The sequence below is a fragment of the Haplochromis burtoni genome, unplaced genomic scaffold (assembly GCF_018398535.1).
Source record: "Haplochromis burtoni strain Fernald_Lab_line unplaced genomic scaffold, NCSU_Asbu1 Contig_121, whole genome shotgun sequence".
Lineage (NCBI taxonomy): Eukaryota > Metazoa > Chordata > Actinopteri > Cichliformes > Cichlidae > Haplochromis > Haplochromis burtoni.
In genome coordinates, this window is record NW_024582482.1 from 944,268 (window position 1) to 965,480 (window position 21,213).

The window sequence follows — 21,213 nt, forward strand, 5'->3', positions numbered from 1 at the left end:
GTGTGTGTGTGTGTGTGTGTGTGTGTGTGTGTGTGTGTGTGTGTGTGTGTGTGTGTGTGTGTGGCAAGTGTACACAGCTTTAAGAGAAACTATTCTTTTATCATATGCTTGGATAAAAAATATATGAAAATACTTTTATGCTTTTGGGGGAATGCACACAATTTAAACATCAAATATCATCACTTAATTTATCTGATCATCACCAGCATCTTATCCAACACTATCTGTAAGAAACATTGCAGAAATATAGAGAAGTATTATTAAGAGATATTTTAGTTAGTTAGCTGAAAGAATTTGGTCAAGAAAATGTTCACCTATTACTCAAACTAACATTTTAAGTTTAACTTAAAGAAGCCAAAAACTGATTATCTGATCGTAACATTACTGTCGCGGTGGTTTTGGTTTCTGTTTGGATTCACAAACCCTCCAGCATGAAATTGTAGTTTTTAATTAATGTCTTATAGAGTTTGCGATTCCTGTTTTGTTTCATTATCATTCTAATAATTTTGAGCTTTAGTTCTTGTTGTGTTATTTGAGTTTCTGTGGCGTTTTGATTACCAGCTTCTGGTTTGTGTCTTCAGTCTTCCCTATCTGTTCCTCTCTCGTTGTCTTATCTTTCTGTGTCTTCGTCCTCCAGCGTTCTCTTGTCTCTGTTTTCATGTTTTATGCGAATCTTCTCATTTCCGTGTATAGTGTGTGACTTTTGGATCCCAGTTTAACTTTAAAGGTTAGTTATCGTCTGTTTCCTGTGTTGGTTTTACTTCCTTGCTCTGCCTGATTTTTCTGTGTTGAGCTGTGCCTCCGGTCTCCAGTCGCTGAATCAGCCCTCTGCTTTTACACAGTCCTTTCTTCTGCTCGTCAGCATATCTGCTGTTGTTGGTTTGGGGATTTTTGATGGTTTCAAATTTTGGACTTTGTTGCTTTGTGTTCAGTCTGAATTAAAGGCTCACCTTTTGTTCTATGTCTGACTTGAGTTCTCTAAACTATGACATTTAGGAACGTTTCCCTTTATTTTATTTTATGATAACGGTATTTCAAGGGAGCGCATGTTATTTTTATGCTTTTGATGTTGCATCGCTCATGTTGGCTGTAAGATTTTGCTTCATTAACGGTTGCCCAAATCATGGGTAAATATTACGTGTAGTACCTCCTTTACAAAGCTCTATTAAGATTCTGCTTGTGGGTTTACTGTTAAACATAGCATTTATGTATGGAAGTGTAACACTGTGTTATGTGCTGTGAGGTCTTAAGGATGTCACAGCACTTCACTCTCAGAGTGCGAGCTTCGTTTTGGTTTCTAGAGTTTCCAGAAGTAAAACAGAGATCAGGCTCCTCTCCTGTGGGACCAGCTCCCAGTTTGGGTTCAGGAGACAGACATCTCTGCTTTAAGATCTTTTTGATAAAGCTTATAGTCGGGGCTGGATCGGGTGATACTGAACCCTCCCTTCTCCTGCTATAGGCTCAGGCTGCTGAGGGACTTATCATGATTCACTGAGCTTTTCTCCATCTCTACTCATGTTACATCCACTACTGCATGTCACTGACTTTTGTCTTCTCACTCCTGAGTTTTGTATTCTGTCCTGATTGTTGGGATTGTCTCATTTTGTGATTCTACTGTTATATTTGTGTGTCTAACAGGAACTGGTGTGCGTTTGTGGTCACAAAGACGGTGAGTTGTGTGGTTGAGGATGGAGTTGAAACCTACGTGAAGCCTGATTATCATCCCTGCAGCTGGGGGAGTGGACAGTGCAGCCGGGTGGTGGTGTGAGTACACACTCTCACACACACTCACACACACACACACACACACATAGTGTGTGAATCAGAGTCATCAGTTTGTGCTCGTCCTGGTTCTCTGCAGTTATCGGACCTACATGAGGCCGCGCTACAAAGTCGCCTACAAAATGGTGACAGAGATGGACTGGAAGTGTTGCCATGGTTACAGTGGAGCAGACTGCAACATTGGTCCAGTTGGTGGAGGAGGGACTCAGATATCCACCACCAGACCTCAGCCCGGACAGGGAGGGGGGACGACCAGTGGACAAGGTGGAGGAGGGCATAGTTATGGGGGAGGCAGTTCTGGATCTGGACAGTCTGGAGGAAACGCGGGTGAGTGGATTTTCATTTTGTTCTTTTATTCACATGAAGTTCGGCAGTTTAAAGAAAAGCTGTGGCTGGAGTGCATGAAGACAAAGACGCACATCCTCAGTCCATCTGCTGCACCATGAGATGGGACTGAATGTAGACACTTTAAAAACCAGCGGAGATTCCTTTTATGAGAATTCCCAGTGAGATTCTCCCTGTTCTTAGGATCTAACACGGCTTAACATTCGACACCAGACCCAGATGGACTCAATAAAAACCAGAGCTGAAGCAGGAACTCAATCGTCCACTGAATCGTTCTTTATTTTCTCTCTTTGCTGTCATCTCAGTAATCATCAGCAAACTGCAGCAAACAGTAGCATCCGATATTAGTCAATCAAAACTAATCTGCAGCCTTTGCTCACTTCTTCTGGTGAGAGCCAGTTCACTTCGTAAATCAATCACTAGTCAACCAAATGGCTAAAAGCTGCTCGCAAAAAGGAGAAAATGGAACTCTGTTCTCAGTAGCATAGAGCTGCTCACACGTCTCCTTTGTTTTTCAAACAGGGGCACTAGCTTTGCCAGTGAAACACCATCATCTAATTAGTCAATAAAAGACTTATGATATGATATCTTCATGCAGAAGCATCTTTTTCCAAGAGATGTGAGAAGTGTGAAAGCAACCAAAGCTTGCATTTGTGTAAAAGAAGCAGCTGGTTGTGTGTGACAGTGTTGACTGCTGTCAGGAAGCTACTGCTAGAAATTCTCCGCAGCTGTTTGTTTAATGTGTGAAATAAAAACTATGACTGAAAGTGTCTCTTGGTGCCGTGACAGGATTCTGTCTATTCTAAAGAATGATAAAAATGGTAATAAAAGAGAAACTCTTTTATTTTATTAAAAGTTTCTGTAACCGCTGCTTCATTTCTTTCCTTAACGAGCAGACAACGAGAAGATGAGACAGCTGGAGGAGAAGATCCGCAGTCTTACAAAAAATCTCCAGGACCTTCAGTCCACCATGAGCACCATGAATGAGCGCTTACAGGAGGAGGGCGGCAGGAATGGACTTGGTGGAGGAAGCTCAGGAGGGAGAAACCCTGCGGATGCCGCTCAGCCCGAGATTAAAGAGACGATTCACAGCATTCAGACCAAACTGGACCAGCTGGACAACCGCACACAGGTGAGCTGGTTTTCAGCTTTACTGGGAGGTTATGTGGACTGAGTAAAGAAGCTAAAACAGGAAAAGATGTGTTATGCTGTTTGTGTTTGTGCTGGTGTTGTAATCAGAGACTGTATCACCTTCAACAGGCTCACGATAAAACCCTGGTCAGCATCAACAACCACCTGGTGAATGGGAAAGGTAATGAGTTGGAGGGAGGTGTGTCTGGAGGATCGTTAAGTGAAGGACGGCTGAACTCACTGAAGGAGGAGATCCTGAGCGAGCTGGAGAGGAGAGTGTCGCTGTCCTGCTCCTCCTGCCAGGTATCAGACAACTTAAATAAGCCGATATTCCAAAATCTTTCTAGCCGGTGTTTTTCAGTAAGATTAAATTCACTGCTGGATGTTTTCAGGCCGGTGTGGAGGATCTGCGCAAACAGCAGCAGCAGGACCGTGAGAGGATTCGAGCTCTGGAGAAGCAGATGAACGCCATGGACGTCCAGTATCGGCAGAGCCTGGACGGGCTGCGGCGGGACGTAGTGCGTTCGCAGGGATGTTGCGACATCATCAGTGACCTCCAAGATCGCGTAACTGATGCTGAACGCAAGATCAGCACGGCCTCTGAGAACTTTGATATTCTGCAGAACCGCCTGGACAGGGAGCTCAGCGGACAAGGTGGCACCAGTAGCAGCGAAAACACTGGGTCCAGAGGACAAGGGTTACCTGTTGGTGGTGAAACTGGCGGGCATGGTAGGGATGCCATGATAACAGAGGAACGCCTGAACAACCGATTGAAGGATCTGGAGCGACGGGTCAACAGCACTATGCAGAAAACCGAAGAGAGCTGCTCATACCTGGAGAACGACGTGAAAGACTACTTCCACAGAGAACTGGACGAGCTGAGGTCCGTGTTTCTGGAGCGGTTTGATGACCAGGCCGACAGGATCGCAGACGTGGAGCTGGACGTGGAGCAGGTCAAGAAAAGCATACGTGATCATGACAAGCGGCTGTCGAAACTAGAAAACACCACCTCCCAAATGAACTGGAGGCTGGAGAAGTGTGGCTGTGTAGCGTCTGAACAAGGAGGAGGAGGAGAAGGAAGAGGTGACGGGGGATATGGAGGTGGAAGTTGGGGAGCAGGAGGGGGTGGATCAACAGGAGAAGGAAAAGAGGGGGGTAACAGAGGGGATGGGGGTGGGACGTGGGGAGCCGGAGGAGGAGGAGGAGGAAGTACAGGGGGAGGAGGACGCTGGGGAGGTACCGGGGGAGGATTACCGGGAACGGTAGGAGAAAGAGACAATTCAACCAAGAAGTCTCTGGAGTGGAGAGTGGTGGCTAACGAGGATCAGATTCGACATTTCAACACTCAACTCAAAGACCTGTCGATGTCCGGAGACTCTCTGTATGACAAGGTGAGTCATACATCTGGCTCAGCACAACAAATAATTACAGGACAGATTAAGAATTCCTTGCATGTTCAAATAAATGTCCTCTGTATAAACACCTTAACATTATAGCGCATCGACTAGATTGGACTCCTGAGCCAAAGAAAATAATTTTTCACAATAACTCAAAGACTCTCGATGTGCAACAGAAAGTCTTATTATTCAAAATAATGTTATTTTAAAAGCTCCAAAAGGCACCAACAGCTCGAACAGGATTGAGAGGGTGGGTTTAGTGACCTCAATTAGCTGACATGAAGTTTAGCAGACAGCTAGCTTTCACGGTCACCTCTGTTAACATTTCTGTGCTAGTTAAGTGGTCCCACCCAAAATGCTGTATAACTTTAAACTTTAAAGGGGTTATTCATTAAAAAAAAGACCCCACAGAGATGTTATGAAGAAGTAAGCTAGCTGTATAGACTGACACTATCCGGTCGTTAAGTGATGACGTGACGAATCCTACTTCCGGGCCTAAAGTAGTCTGCGTTTAATATGGCTTTTGTGTTGTTAACATGTTTAATGTTTGTATTTTCTTCTATTTAATCTCAAAAAGCTCCTAAAACAGTCAGTGATCACTGTTGACCTCCCTCGGCTTTTATTACCGCTAATCATTTATTTAAGCTCAGTTTTTAAAACCTTAGGATGTAACTACAGCCCAGCCCATGCAGCAGTATATGAATGACTAACCTCGTATTGTGGATGGATTATCTCAGTTGTTCTCCTGGCTGAAGTTTGGTCCTTTTACAGCATCCTGCCATGCGATTACATTTGTTCCTGACCACCGAGAACACTCACGTTAACTTTTATCGAGTGGAAAAAAAGTTAGCTTGTTTATATTATGCTAACATAGCTGTGTCGCTAGCGGTCACGTAGCACATCATTATATACCAGCTAGCCCAACTTCAGTAACCCTACAAACGTCACTGCTGTTTAGTTTTCTGTCTTCATTTATGTTGGAAGTGATAGCAGAGCTGTACGTTTTAATTTGTTTCCAAAACCCCGCAGTCAGGACATGCTATATTGTATTTAGATAGAAGCTAGCGAGCTAACTCCTGCTAACTTCTAACTCCGTTAAATGTCATAAATTCCGTTTTCATGGATGCCTGGATGTTAAACTCAATTGTTACACCTGGTAGAGCAGAACGCTGATCATTTTATTAAAGATGAAAGACTTTAGACAGTTTTTCAACTCTCAGTAATGCCATAGTGATCGTTTGATATATGGACCTGCAGCGGAGTTTAGGCCCAGACACGGCTAGTGACGTCAGACTGAACAACCGGATTTATCAAACCGGGCTGTAGACATGTTTTTCTGCTGTAGAGATGGGAATTTTAACTCATTCACTGCCATTAACGTCTATAGCCGTCAATTGCAGTGAATGAGTCAATGGGTTTAACTCATTCACTGCCAATGGCTGGCAGTGAATGAGTTAACATTGTCTCCAGTGGCCATTTCGAGAAACTGCAGTTTATTGGCAGATTTTATTTTGTGTCGTTTTTTTATTCCTAAAAGTTGCTGCTTGGTTGGATGTTTTTTTATCTTCACCTTTTCAATAATCTTATTTCACAAAGTTTGTAATATTAATCAACGCACTTAAATTAAAACTGTGATGTGTTGATTATAAACTGACTTTTTGTGTCAAAGAAGCTCAGATTTTGTGACTATGCAGTCATCTCATTTGTTAATATTTAAATCAATAACCAGGTTTTGGACCTGACCGATGACGTCGGTAAAATCAAAGCCCTGACCGGTGATCACGGAGAACACTTTAACCGAATCGTGACGGTGGTGGAGATGCTGGGCGAGGACTGCGAGCTGTGCAGGAAGGTGGAGGAAGAGCTGCAGAAGATGAAGAATTATTCCCAGAATGCGCTATCCAATATTCAGAACCACATCGACAGAATCCAGAACAGACTGGATTCAGAGGGAGACAGCTGCTTCCAGATGTGCTCAGTCCTGCAGAGTGAAGTCAGTGTTCTGAGGGATGATGTCAGGAGGTGCACCAACCAATGCAAGAGCAACCCGGACATAACCACAGGTCAGATCTGTTTTTTGTTCTTTAACTTAACCTCATCTCCTGGTAGAACTGGTAGGGATGTAATACTGGGGCAGGAAAGGGTCAGAGTTCAGAGTCTGAATCGCTGTAGGGACAAAATTGCCTCTCTTTCTCCGTGTCCTAAATCCTGGACACAGATGGGAGCCACTCGAACACAGAATGTAAAATATGTGAGGGATCTTGGAGAATCCTGTGGGCAGTTTTAATTGTCTGTTTTTCACACAGGGCAGACAGAGCTCTAACAGGATGTCCATGAACAGCTTGTATTGGTCTATTATGTCTGCTCAAAGTTTCTTCTGATGTAATACTCAGGGATTTGCTGGGTGGAATGGGGGATTTTCCTCACTACATTTCTGTCCCTGTGTTAAATTATTTCTATCCCTGGTGGAGATATAAAAATATAAACATTTATCCCCCGCTGTGATTTTTAGCACTGCATCTTGAAACTGTCTACAGCACAGTCACATCCAAAACTGATTTCCACCCCGTATTCATAATCCTGTGACTGCAGAGATGAGTCTGCAGAAGGAATATTCTGGAGTCTTTTCAGTATGTGGCCAAGCACTGCTGTTTCAGTGTGAAAACTACAGCTAACTAAATAAAAGATGAATTAAGAGGATTCAGAACTGTAGAGAGGAGATGATCTAACATGTGTTTGAGCTATGTCGAATCATCTGCATTTGAATAATCTACAAAGATCAAATGCGTCTTCTTATTTCAACGTGTTGAACTGCAGTTATGCACCAGGGCGTCCTGCATTAGAAGCCTCTTTTATTTGCGTCTGAAGACATGTTATTTGCATGGTTCGCTCTGATGGTGGAGCTGCTGTGATGAGCTGATAGTGAGCTCCTGAGTGCTACCTGACCAAAATACAGTCATTTCTGATACTGCTTTTTTCAAACATCAACATATTTTAAGGGGAAAAAAATCCTGTAAAGCAAAGTTTAATTAAATAGATATTTTTGTTTTTACCACTTGAACACATAATTCATAGGGAAATTCAATCCCCAATAGGTGTTGATCATGCTAGACCTGGTGGCACAGATGACAACAGTGGACCGCTGGATCCTGCGAAGCCTTTAGATGGCCATAGCGTGAATGAAGGCATCAACAATAACCACCTGAAAACGCTGCAGGGCGAACTGTCCAATGTCATCCTCACCTTCAGCTCCATCAACGACACCCTGAAGGGTCTGGAGCACACGGTGCAGAAACACGACAGCGTCATCACGGACCTCGGTGAGCCGAGCTCGGGAACAAACATAGCTTTGCATTAAATGCCTCCAGCTAGTGTTCACTCTGTCACCTTCTAAATCCTGACAGGAAATACTAAGGATAAGATCATCTCTGAGATAGACAAAGTCCAGCAGGAGCTGACAGAGCACATCGAAGACAACCGGAATCGTCTGGATAAGATGGACAGGGACATTCGGCGATTTGAGAGTACAGTGCTTGAGATGGGAGACTGTAAGAGGTCTGGGGACGGGCTTGAGAAGAGGCTGTCGAAGCTGGAGGGAGTTTGCGGACGGCTGGATGGGGTCTCTGACTCCATCCTCAAAATCAAGGAAGGTATGGTTCATTTTGATGGTCATGTCTATAATAATGGATTGCATTTATATAGCGCTTTTCGAGACCCTCAAAGCACTTTACACTTCCACTATTCATTCAAGCTACAGTTGTAGCCACAGCTGCCCTGGGGCAGACTGACGCTATCGGCCCCTCTGGCCATCACCAGTAGGCAACGGGTGAAGTGTCTTGCCCAAGGACACAACGACCAAGACTGTCCGACCCGGGGCTCGAACCGGCAACCTTCCGATTACAAGACAAACTGCCAACTCTTGAGCCACGATCGCCCCAATGTTTACTACTATGTTTACTCTTCCTTTAAAAAGTCTATCATGTGTTTTCATCTTGGACATGCAAATTTGTATTTGAGCTGGTAACAAACACAACATGTGTGCCGGTGTCTCCGTGCCTCACTGAGGTTCAGATGATTCAACATTGAGAACATATTGAAATTGGGTATAAAAAGAAATCAATCAAGGAAAAATAAAAACAGTTTCATCGTTTTTGAGAAATTGTTTTTCCATGTAGACTTGCATTGTGAATAAGCAATAATAATTCAGGAAGAGGAGATTATGTTGGGTTTTTTCTAACCCGTGCATCTGTTAGAAAGGATGTTTACTCCATCTTTCCCTGGTATAGATACTACTCTGAGTTGCAGGTCAGCTAGAATGTTTACCTGTCTGCTAGTTATCACTTCCGCTAATTAAAGTAACTACTTTTTGCTAAACATAATAAACCAGAAGGATATAACAGCAGTTCATCTTTGTGTACACTCTATGTACTTACATGTTGCAGGATATATTTACAACACCGTGCTGGCACCGTGTCCTTACTGGGACACTACAGTGCCCAATATGTGCAAATCAAAACTCCAATCGTGCTGCGGACCGACAGCTGATGCAGCTGTGCTCCAGCTGTGTTGCTGTGGTCAGAAAGTGAGTTCTTCAGCTGGAATTCGGAGAAAGTGAGCTTCTCATTTCTCTGGAAACATCTTTCACTGTGTTTTTTCTGTCCTGACGTCTTCAACTGGATGACGTGAGGAAAAAGTTGAGGGTACTGCCGCGTACCCAGTGTGTCATGTTACACGAGAAAGACGAACATATGTTCCTCGTGCTGATTTTGATGTTTTGATGTTTTCCGTGTTTAGGACTGAACAAACACGTTTCGAGTTTGTGGACGTGTGTTTCTGGTCTGAATGACACCGTTATCCGTCATGGAGGTCTGCTGGACTTTATCCAGAACGGCCAGGACGACATCCACAGCAGAGTGAAGAACCTGAACTCGAGCTTGAACCAGGTCTCCAGAGACCTGCAGAGTTTGTCAGAGCATGACCTGACGGGTGAGCTGCTCCTTCCTCTGATTCTGTTTGGGGGGTTTTCAGCTACAGTGTGATTTCTCAGCACAGCTCCGCTCTGATCTGAATAACATGAAAAGAGGGTTGCAGGGTTTTTATTGGCTTGATGTACTGACTTTGTCTTGGGGACCACCAATCATTACAACAGTGCTCTCAGACAGACTTAGATCTCTTAGATTAGATATTTATTAACATCCTGATGTGCTGAAATCCTCACAAGGATATCTAATATAGATAGACTGATGAAAGGTGAAGCTTCTCCGTGTTTACTACAGTTTACCACATGTGAAAGTAAATGTACAGGATGAGCTGCTCAGTTATGTTATTAATATGAAGCGCAAAGATATTTGTCAGAGACGTTTGATGAAGTTCCTGAAGTACAGTAAACATTTTCAGTAACTTTCTGCCCTCTGCAGGACGAATCAAGCAGTACTCAGAATAAATCGGAGGGTTTCACAATAATGATTCAGAAAAAAAACACAACGCACATAAGCCAAAACTGTGAGAAAGTGTGTTCATGGTGTTTTGTTTTCTAGGCCCGGCACTGCTCAGCAGAGGTTTGAATGCTCTTTTGATTTACTCACTAACTGCAAAGCTAAAAGGGAGTTTGTGATGTCATCAGATCCAGAGGAAACTCCAGAGTTTGTCAGATGTACATGTTGTTTGTTGTTCTCTGTTTCCACTTGGAATATGCGCCTGGATTGTGATAACTAATAATAATAGTAATAATAAGAATAATAGTATACACAGCTCCACGTATGAAAAAATAAAAACTCAAATGTGGCATCTTTTCCTTCAAAGGTCACCTCTTTCTGCACCTCTGGACCGCTTCCTGCTCAGCTTCTATTTTTAAATTTTCCTCCTGAAGGCTCATTTTGACCTCATTCCTAGTGCAATTTCACATTGAACGTATTTAGAGAGCACACTTGTAATCTTTATATTAACAAGAAGATCCGCCAGGACTGTACTCTTGTTTTGTTGGCTTCTTTCTTCACATTCGTGGACTTGTGCAGCATGAATTTATCCCCCAGAGTGAAACCTCCAAAGCAGAGTTCATCTGTAATGTTGTGAATTGACTTTGTGTAGCGCCCAAGAAGGCAGAAGGTAAAGTGACTTTTGCCCACCACCTACCCTATTTGCCTATGACTTCATCCTCTTTTCCCCAAATAAAATTCAGGTTGAAGGGTTGCTGTGAAATCTAAAAATAGCAGTCATGTTGGAGGCGGTGCACGGCTGCTCAAGGAGAGGACCTTGAAGGAAAGATTGCTAGGTTGGAAGAGGCTGCGAGGTTTTTATTTTTACTTTTATAGACAGAGCAGTAGAACTTTATTATTGCACTTTGCAACTCGTAACATTTATTTTATTTCACTGTGGATCTGTTTGATGATGCATCAGCAGCCAACAAACAACAGCTTGAACTAAACCTGCAGATTTTGTCTTCAGTGTGTCGTCTGTTGTTCCGTGTCATTAAATATTAATGCCAAGTGAGCTGTAAAAGACTGTTTTGAAACTAAACCCTTCAGCTTCCCTTTCTCCAGTGAACTTAATGAACAGTAACGAATGATTGCGCTTGAATTACTGGGTGAATATAACGAAGCTTTCTAACATTTTAAAGTCTCTTGGCTTCATATCCAGTCAAGTCCAGGAGAAGTCTAAAATTTCAGGATGACTAAAATGTTACAATAAAGCTGAAGGTTTGTGTCATTGCACAGGCCCACCAGGCCCACCAGGACCTCAAGGACACCCAGGAGAACGAGGCTTCAATGGGCTGCCTGGCCTCCCAGGGCCCCCTGGATTTCCAGGACCACAAGGAGAAATTGGCCCACCCGGTGAGATGGATATTTTACATTTATAGAGTGTGTGATATACAGGAAGACTAAAAGTCGTGAGTAAAGCTATTACTAAGCCAGCTAACATACCTAAAATCATATTTTTTTTCACTACTTCCTGTTTGTTTTTTCAAATTAAAAGTACAGGCTAAAAGCTCACTACACTCAAAAACAATGATTTTCACCCTTAGTAAACAGTAAGCAATAATTTTGAGCAAAAAGCAACTGAAATATATAAAATAATAAAATTTTCAAATCAAATGTTTATTTATACAAACAAATTATCATGAGGAAAAATGGGTTTGGTATAAACTGAATGGGCACCAATCAAGTAAATTTAAATTTACCATCAAGTACTTTGTACAAGATAATTTGCTTGTAATAAAATTAGTTAAAGTCAGCATTTTGGACGTAACATTTGTTTTACTGTAACCTGAAAATTCTTGAGGAAGTCAGAGGCATCATTGGAGGCTGATGAATGTTCATCTTCAGCAAAGCAAACAGCTGACATGTTTCTGTTGTTTCCTTTCTCACTACTATTTGAAGTTAAACACACTGTTAACTGGTTGCTTTGGGTTTTATTGTTGCACCTTTTTATTATTCCACTAAACATGTCCTCTGGTTTCTTGCAGGTTCCAAAGGGGAAACAGGTACGTCTTTAATTAAGAGAAAAACCAGCTGAAGTAGAAGAACAGTTGTGTGCAGTATTTTCACTGTGATCTGGCTTTTGTTTGTTTCTCTCTGCAGAGCGGCGTGTGTGTCTCACTGTGTCTTTGTATCTTCTCAGGCCTTCCTGGCGCTGATGCTCAAATCCCCAAATTGTCGTTCTCTGCTGCTTTAACTGCCCCCATGGACAGAGCAGGAACCATCGTCTTTGACAAGGTCTTTGTCAACGAAGGAAATTTCTACAACCCGAGAACAGGTGAGCACGAACAGAGCTTGCATCTGCAGGTTGTCCACTAGTCACAGGGTTAAGAGTTCGGACTCTAATCTTCTCCTGGCATTGTGTTGATGTCGATAATTAACCTATAAATTACTTTGATGTTATTTTATGTCCATATTTACTTCCTGTTTGTAATAACTGAAGTAAAGTGATATATTTAAAGGTCAAAAATTAGGATGTTGTTTGATGATCACTGAACTCCAGTTCAGAAACAGTTTCCTAGTTTTGATCAGAACTGAAGCCATCTGCAGCTTAATGAATGTAAAAAAAACGACCTGTTACATATTAAACTAATGCATACATTTCCTGGTTGATCTCTGCTTTAATATACTGTGAACCGGTTCCCTGCAGGTATCTTCACTGCACCTGTAGATGGAAATTACTACTTCAGCGCCGTCCTGACAGGTCACAGGAACGAAAAGATCGAGGCAGTCCTGTCAAAGTCGAACTACGGCATGGCCCGCGTGGACTCTGGAGGCTATCAGCCTGAGGGCCTGGAGAACAACCCCGTGGCCGAGGCTAAAGTTAACCCGGGCTCTCTGGCCGTCTTCAGCATCATTCTGCCTCTGCAGACTCAGGACACGGTGTGCATCGACCTGGTGATGGGCAAACTGGCTCACTCTGTGGAGCCGCTCACCATCTTCAACGGCATGCTGCTGTATGAAGACAAGTGAGCATTTATATCGATTTATGGTGAACAAAAAGGCCTGAGGACCTGAACAGCGCTGTTTAAGATTCATGACAAACCCACAGGAGACGGGTCCATAAAGTATGATGTCACTTCCTAATTTGGGAGTGATCGAGAACTGATGACAGAGTATTTTTCGATGAAGCTTCCTGGTTGATTTCAGCATCAGTATAACGTGTTTTTAACAGATCACACAGACTGCACAGAAAACTTTTTCTTCAGAGGAGGCTTTACGTCACCTCTCATGTGGATGCCAGAGTGGATTTACTATAAACCCAGTCAGCTGATCTGATGTAGTCACATGGTCTGACCTCAGAGCAGCGCTGTGAGAACTGACGTCCCTGTAAACCAGGATAAGCTGATGCCTGCCAGACCTGCTTCCTCCTACTAGAAAGCCTCTGGAAACACACCGACGCATGTGGTGAAGAGTTCCAGATTTAACCGTGTAACGTGCTGTTAGTGCCCTCTATAGGCCGCAGAGCTCATTACAGCAATAATGTGAACAAGCATTCTGATGATTTATAGATGGCTGCCACATAAAGTTTTTACTGAGGGCGGCGCTACAGAAAGTTTGTGAAGTCACAAAAATGCTATTAAAGATATCAGTTAACGATCATTAGAGCAGTAGATGTTGAGATAAAGTGGATGTTTATCAAATGTAAGCCCCCTTCTGGGCAAATGAGCATGACTTTAAATGTTAATGCACTGTTACTCGTACCCACCACTCAGTCCACTCCCCCTGTGAAGCGCTTCCTGCCACAACCGCTCCGTCTTGTCCAGATGTTGCTCTGCAGGCATTAGATGCTGACAGATGTAATCAGGTGGTGGGTCAGGTTTTCCACGAGGATGATGTTTAGTGCTGAATAGTGATTTATGAGCCTTCACTCCTGCCCCCTGATGGGGGTTTCCGTCGTCTTTTCTGTTGAGCAGATGTGCTGTTGATTCTTTTTCTTGATCTTCATCATTTTTAAGTGGAAATTGAAAAATGTCATCCCCCAGAAAATGAAAGGATACGTGCTGTTACCTTAAGAGGGGCGAAAACAGAAAGTGGAAATATATTTTGAAATATATTTTTCATTGCTGCAACCAGGTAGATTTAGTGCTTAAAAGGAACAAAACAAAGACTGAAAATAAGCCTCTTAACGTGCAAAATTCTTAATTACAGAGAAACAAACTGCTCAGACTTTTCCGTACAGCTGTGCCTGTGACTGGTGAATCTTTGGATATCTGTTATTACTGATGGTGGGATATATCCCATCGCCACCCCAATGCCCTACCCTCACAGGTCAGTGGTTGTCATGGCAACATGAGACGTTGTGACTTTACATACGATGAAAGAAAACCAAAGAAAGCTTTTTTGCTCTGATGCTTTCTAACAGCAGAATGTTTATCTATTTTCAATCTGTGTGGATTTTCTTTTTAAACTGAGATGAGTTCACATTGTGAATGTTTTTATATTAAACAGCACTTTTTCTTGTTTTTATTGTAATTTTTATGTTCTAACAAATATTTATCACAGAATTTCACATTTATGGACAAACGTTAAAGGATGGAAATACTCCGTATTTTCTTACTGTCAAGAAATACCATAAAAGCACAGTGGTGGAAGAAATATTTTGATCCTTTACTAAGTAATAATACCACATTGTACTGTACTTAAGTAAAGAGAGTAACACCACTTGTAAAAATAAAGAATTACTATTAACGAGTCCTGCAGTCTAAATGTTATTTCAGTAAACAGCATTAACTGTCAGCAGACAGATATTGTTTGATTTAAAACCCAGAAACCAAGCAAACTCTTACAGATGCACGATCTGTTTTTTCTTCGACACACAGAAGGAAATAAATTCATTCGGCATTTTATTACGAGTATAATCCACATTTGGTTCTGTACTTTGTATTTGTGGCAGTGAAAGAACCAGACATTTATTACAGATCATTGTTTACATTAGGATAACATATTTTTTGGTCTCTTGCTCTTATCGTTTGCTTATGCAGACATGGCTGATATATAGAAGAATGCTATGAGGAGTGTATATATAATAAGCTTGTTTATGTTACCTTCGGTTGAACAGTTGTTTAGTGAGCAATGCTTAATTTCTGATAAAGCTTTTAAGATGACTAAAACATAAATGGGCAGATGCACTGGTAAAACATGCCCATCCAGGAAGACTGTACGGCAGGGGTCTCAAACTCGCAGCCCGGGGGCCACTTGTAGCCCATGTTACCCCTACTTGCGGCCCGTATTTTGACCTGAAGAAATTTAATTTGGCTGTCGAAGTTACTTTTTTGTGAGGGAGAATTTGTTTGTTGTTGAGTGCAATGTTAAAATAAGTTCTTTAAAAAGCTAAAAATGATGTAATATGATGGCAACATGATCAGAGAGCACAAACATGTCGAGGGACTGGCTGTGTTAGTTCAGTGAGAGTCAAAAACTAATGTGTACGCTTATGTCTGCATTTTAATTTTGTCAGGTCAGACAATATTTGAAATTTAAACAAAACACTACATTTTCAGAAATATTTGTGGGTGTTTTCTCATTTGTTTGTTTGTTTTTTTGTACTACTTGAAGACAAAAGTGGCCGTGGCCTGCTGCTCGCTTAAGTTTGAGACCCCTCCTGTAGAGAAAGTCCTCCTCAAAACAGTAGCTGTTAGCGGAGGTAACCCCAGCTCTGTGAGTATGTGCATAGCCCTGAATCTGTTCACCCTTGGTTGTGTAGGGTGACATACTGTAAGTCTCTCAGGCCCAGTTCCTGAGAAGGACATCTATGTGTCACTGGATCCAGTAAACCACTGGTGAGGAAGGAACATGGCAGTCAGTTCAACAGTGGGGCTGAGTCATGAGTTCTAATCATATAAAGTATAAAAGATGGGTGTATTGTCCAGCTCCTAACTGTAAAGGCCACATGTGTCTTAAACCTGTGTTTGTTTTAAAGGCCATCAGAGGCTGATACCTGGGGTTGTACAAAGACTTCCAGTATCAGTCTATGAGAGAACAGCTCCTGGCTAAACACCTTCCTGATGGTTTCATTGTTTCAGATCATCCTGAATAAAACATGAAGTTCATTGTGTAAGTTTTGGTTATTCTCAAAGTTATAAACGCTGTGAAAGAAAGACAGAGATGTGGATAATTGTCATGATCCCCGCATCCCGCCAGCTGACGTCTGTCAGACGCTATGTTTTGTTTTTTCCCCTCTCTCGCTTCTGCTCTCTCTTTCTCTCTTGCTCTCCCCTGGCCCACGCACCTGGGGATGATCAGCACACCTGCCGCTGATTAGGACGATTGGCGTGCTACTTAAGATGGCAGACCGGCTCTACTCGTCGCTGGATCGTTGAGCCATCAGTGTCAGTCGCCCTGCTACTTGCAATTTGAACTTGTGAGTACTTCTGAACCTGGAAACTAACCGATTGTCTGTATGTGTGCAGATCTCCCCTGGACCTGTCCCCGTGTAACTGAATGAGCGTGAGCACGAGAAGTGGTGGAGAGAAGAGGAGCTGTTTGGGCTTAAGGAAGCTGTGTGGAAAGGATCATATTTTCCAAAAATTAATGTCATGTTGCGTTAAATAAGATGAAAAATTAGCAACTGAAATGTTTTTCCAACCAGAGGAGTCGCCCCCTGCTGCACATTATGAAGAATGCAGGTTTTGTAGCAGCTTCACTTTTCACCTGGAGAGACCTTGGAGGATGTGCCCGTTATTTATATACAGTCTGTGTGGACAGCACGCACTGTTACATGTTTCACCTGTCCTTGAATCTTTGACCTCTCAGCAGATCAATAACACTTTGTTGAACAGCTTCATCTGAGCGTCATTGGTCACTGAATATGATGTGATTCACAGCGGTAACCTGTTCATCTCCACAGCCCACAGAGGAACTGACAGCAGATATTTATATCACCATATGCTGGTTCCCACCTTCTTCACAGCAGTCTTTTTTCCCTCAGTGGGTTTAGAAATGTCCTTCTCTGGTGGGTATTTGTCACACTCGTCTACTGATGAATAATTTCTTCTGTCATTAAAAAAACTATTAAATCTACAGTCTATATTTCTGAAATCCCAGCAGGTTTGGCTTCTGCACAGTCATTAGAAGAAATGCAGCATTGAATCCAAGTCTAACACATGAATACCAGATACACAGATCAGCATCTTTACAGTGTCTGTTTTTAATTCTCACAGTTTGGTAATTCATTGGCATGCTGCGCAGACCGTGAGGCTGAAATGTCTCACTCTGTGGTTGGAATAAAAATTAGTTCAGGTCCTCCAAGAGTGTAAAGAAACATAATGAAGTGACCAGTGTAGTAAGATATTAAAAACAGCAGTAATATATGTTAAAATATACAAATTCCTCTGTTTTAAAATATGTGACCTGTTGAGTTCACCTGAGCGGGGTTGAAGTTCCTGGGAACAGATTTCCGGACTGGCTGATAGCTGCTGTCTTAAGTCACCCACTCTGTTCAACGGTGATCGTTCACAATAGATATAGATGGCCTCCTTTACTCGTCTTTCAAACCATCAGTCTTCTCGGTCCAAAATGTAAACACTAGCATCCTGAAAAGAGTGACCTTTGACCTTCTGATGCAGATGTACAGCTGAGTCCTGTTGAGGTGATTCTTCTATTTTGTGCCTTTTGTTTTTCCTGCGTAGAGACCCGAGGACTCTTTGCTGCACTGTAGAGCTGTTTAGTTTCTGTCTGAGGGCGTCGCTAGTCCTCCGGGATTCAACAAAATTCAACTTTCTCTGAAAAACTTTTTTGACAGTGTTGTTCTGTTTGTCATTCGGTTTCTCACAGGTTGGTGTCTGACCTTGTTTCCTGAGAATCCTCACTGATTTGATAAAGGCCCAGTTGGGAATTTACTTAAAACACATTCAAAACCTGTTCCTTCCTCTGTAAACGGAGTGTCAGCTTCAGTGTTGACCAGAACCTAAAGAAGTCCAGCTGCCCTCTTTCTTTAACATCTCAAGGCTGCCATGACCGGGATTACTGAGAGCCTACACAGACAGTGCATTGCAGAAGTAAAAACAATTTAATTAGCATACAATTACCATTTTTTCTATATGAAGGTTTCTAGTTTACAACCCTATTTTTTGGTTAAGATATAAAAATTCCTAAAATTGTTACCAACTAAACATTATACCTCTTGGATTCTTGGATTACTTACTACTATTAGTAGGGTTAGTATTAGTAGTATTAGAACAGGTTATAGCCCTGATTCTTGGTTATTACAGAGAAATTACCACAAATGTTTGCAGTTATTACATTAAAGAATCGAACATATCATAATCACATTGTTACCTTCAAAGAAAAGGGATATTATTAAACATTTGTAACTGCCCATCTGTGTTTTGTGCCGAAGAAACTTCCAGTGAGGTTGAACTGGGGTCATGTCATTCAGTAATTTGTACCACAAGATGAATCCGCCTTTAAGGCAAGTCATTAAAATCACATTTTTATTTACAACCTAACGGCAAGGCTTCCTGAGGAAATATGGGAAAGGGCTAAAAAAGAATCAAAACAACAGCAGTGCACTTTGGAAACTATTTCGGCACTGGTAACACGCTGCTCCTGGGTAATGAAAGCTTCAGTTAAAATTGCAGATGATATTTACAAAAATAGCAGTAGTCATAGCAATGGAAGAAGTAACACAGTACATTGTGTTGTTGTCAAAAGTGCTTTGAGTGGTATTCCTCTGCAGCTTTGTTCCCAGCACAGAACAAAACTCAGCAGGGTCTTGTGGGTAGACTTCTGCTGCAGGCAGGTGTTTCCAGATGTGCTGTCAGAGTTCTCCTGAAGAATAACAAAGAAACGGTGAAGGTTGCAGCAGACAACGAGACTCCTCGAGATGAACCAGAGCTGTTATCAGCCCAGAAACCAGTGAGCTCTAGAATCTGTGCAGCCGCAGTCTGTGTGCAACAGCACAGACAAATAACAGAATCAAAAATCTGTGTCTTCATAGGGCATTTTAACTTTAAAGGACTGAGAGACACAACGATAATCATCTGCAAGCAGCAGTGAGGCAGAATGGAGCTTCCTGCACAGTTCAGGCTGCACTTCTGTGACTGTATTTTGGTGATTTGGGCAGAATTAGAGGTCTCCATTCTTCGAAAACTCTTATCCATCACACCACTGCAGTCAGGAAGACATCAGATTATTCTAAATTTGTTCTACAGCCGAACAACAGCAGCAGCATAAAGAATCCAAAATAAAAAGGGAAAAAAATCACATTTTACTTTGTTGTTTCAGCTAAAAAACCACCAAACAAACAAGTTTTTTTTAAACTGAAAGAATAAAGTTATATCACTTTTGAGCTACTGTAAGTAAAATATAAAAAGATACTAACAGTGGTGTCGTTAAACGCATGATATTTGGAGCCGTGTTTTGCCGGCATTAATGTAAATAATTGTAAATCAGAGTTTTGCCAGAGGCAGGAATCAAACTAGTCCTTTAGTGTGCAGAATTTATAGCCTATGGGTTTCTCACTCACCAAACGCAATAAACACAGATATAAAAATACATTTAGGCAATAAAAACATTTGTCAAAGCAAAATCATGAACGTAAACACACATTGCAAATCTGACTATATTGAAATGAAGTGGCCTGATTTGTTTCCTGCATGCTGTGATTTGCATTTAATTTTACTGTGCTGAATTCTTCTACCAGGACTTTGGTGGAAAGCACAAATAAACTGCACCATTATTGGAATGTCTTGGTGTTGTTGTAAAACGTAAGCATAAGAAAAAGACGGAGGAAAAGACAACTGTGAGTTGAACGAGGTGCATTTTGATAAGCACGATTTTAATACATACATGTACATGTACAATACAAGGTTATGGACAATATCTGCAATGATTAAACAGTCATCATTCTGGTTCTCTCAGACTGTAAGTGGTAGAAGCATTGCCCATGTATGACTGTGTATTATAACTACCTAACAATAAAAATGCACCAGGTTGTTCCTGTTGGTTTGGGTTAGAGAGGTTTGTATGCCCTCTCAACATCTCTTCCATCAACTAGTGAGTGAACGTTTTAAGTGAGAGGCACAAACTGCCGGTGCATGTTCATGTTTTCTGCATATTCTGCTCAGAGTTGATTTGCATAATTCAGAGTTCAGTTACACTGGGTCTTGGTGCACCCGCTCACTTCATGCTCTGTCTGAAACAAGCAGCTCTGTGCCCTCTCCCTTTGAACTAACTTTATTCTGATTGGCTGCCTCTGCCAAGATGAAGGCTTGGATAACAGGAGTGTGGAGCCTCTGTGTTCATAGCAAGAGCTGCGTGCCTGAGATGACCAAAATTTAACCCCTCTCCACACACAGCCTTGAGCAGAAACTCTTAAGGTGTCACAAACTTTGGAAATGTTTTATTTAGGATTTCAGATCTAACTTTCCATTGAAGTTGCACATATGTCATTTGGCCCCGGTGTACCAAATAGGTGACAATTTTTAAAAATGTGGCAGATATTAATCTAAACTTAGACCCAACCAGATTGACAGAGGAAGTGAGGAGGTTGTGCTCATTTCAGAGCTGTTTGGACTTCACTTCAATTAAGTGGCTGATGTTGAGTTAATCTGCTGGGTAAGAAAGAAGAGTTTTCTTCTTTTCCAAACCTATGCAGTGGGCCAGATATCAGTCTTTGCCGACGGTTCTGGCCCCAAGGGCCTTACGTTTGTTACCATAATCTGACATTAAATAAACCAAAAATGTGGCTTTAATATTAAATATCACAGTAAATAAAATAAATAATGTGATGCTAGTTTTCCACAGTTCAGACAAACAGCATTTATTTTATGCACACCCCTGACAGCTAGATTGAGTAAAGGCAGCTAGGGGCCCCTTAGGGTGGTAAAAATATAAAGTTTGTCAGCTTTTAGGGGGGGGGGGCGCCGCTGGCCTGGGCCTCAAGCAACGCCTCTGGTTATCGTCTTAATTTAAGGAGTTAAAAATATAATGCTCTTTATTGTGGAAATTACCGCACTGGTTGGTTAAGTTGTAAGAAAAATTAAAAGCATTGCTTTTTACGAGGGGTACTTGAAGGCAACAGCAAGACAGCCTGTCAATCGTCGGTCGGCGTCGGTCACCTGACTCAAACTCCGAGTCAC

The 21,213-nt window shown here is 42.0% G+C and overlaps 1 protein-coding gene across 1 annotated transcript in view; it reads left to right on the forward strand.

Annotated features, from left to right (window-relative positions):
• LOC102292783 (EMILIN-1) overlaps positions 1–17,150 on the forward strand; it is a 31,597-nt gene extending 14,447 nt beyond the window's left edge. The window contains exons 2-14 of the mRNA XM_005929216.2: positions 1,639–1,764; positions 1,862–2,109; positions 3,024–3,259; positions 3,388–3,561; positions 3,651–4,649; positions 6,385–6,718; positions 7,751–7,975; positions 8,060–8,305; positions 9,450–9,641; positions 11,369–11,485; positions 12,118–12,135; positions 12,273–12,407; positions 12,780–17,150. Coding sequence (XP_005929278.1) covers positions 1,639–1,764; positions 1,862–2,109; positions 3,024–3,259; positions 3,388–3,561; positions 3,651–4,649; positions 6,385–6,718; positions 7,751–7,975; positions 8,060–8,305; positions 9,450–9,641; positions 11,369–11,485; positions 12,118–12,135; positions 12,273–12,407; positions 12,780–13,102 — 3,373 coding nt within the window. The 3' untranslated portion in view covers positions 13,103–17,150. The remainder of the gene's footprint in view (positions 1–1,638; positions 1,765–1,861; positions 2,110–3,023; positions 3,260–3,387; positions 3,562–3,650; positions 4,650–6,384; positions 6,719–7,750; positions 7,976–8,059; positions 8,306–9,449; positions 9,642–11,368; positions 11,486–12,117; positions 12,136–12,272; positions 12,408–12,779) is intronic.
• The last annotated feature ends 4,063 nt before the right edge of the window (positions 17,151–21,213 follow it).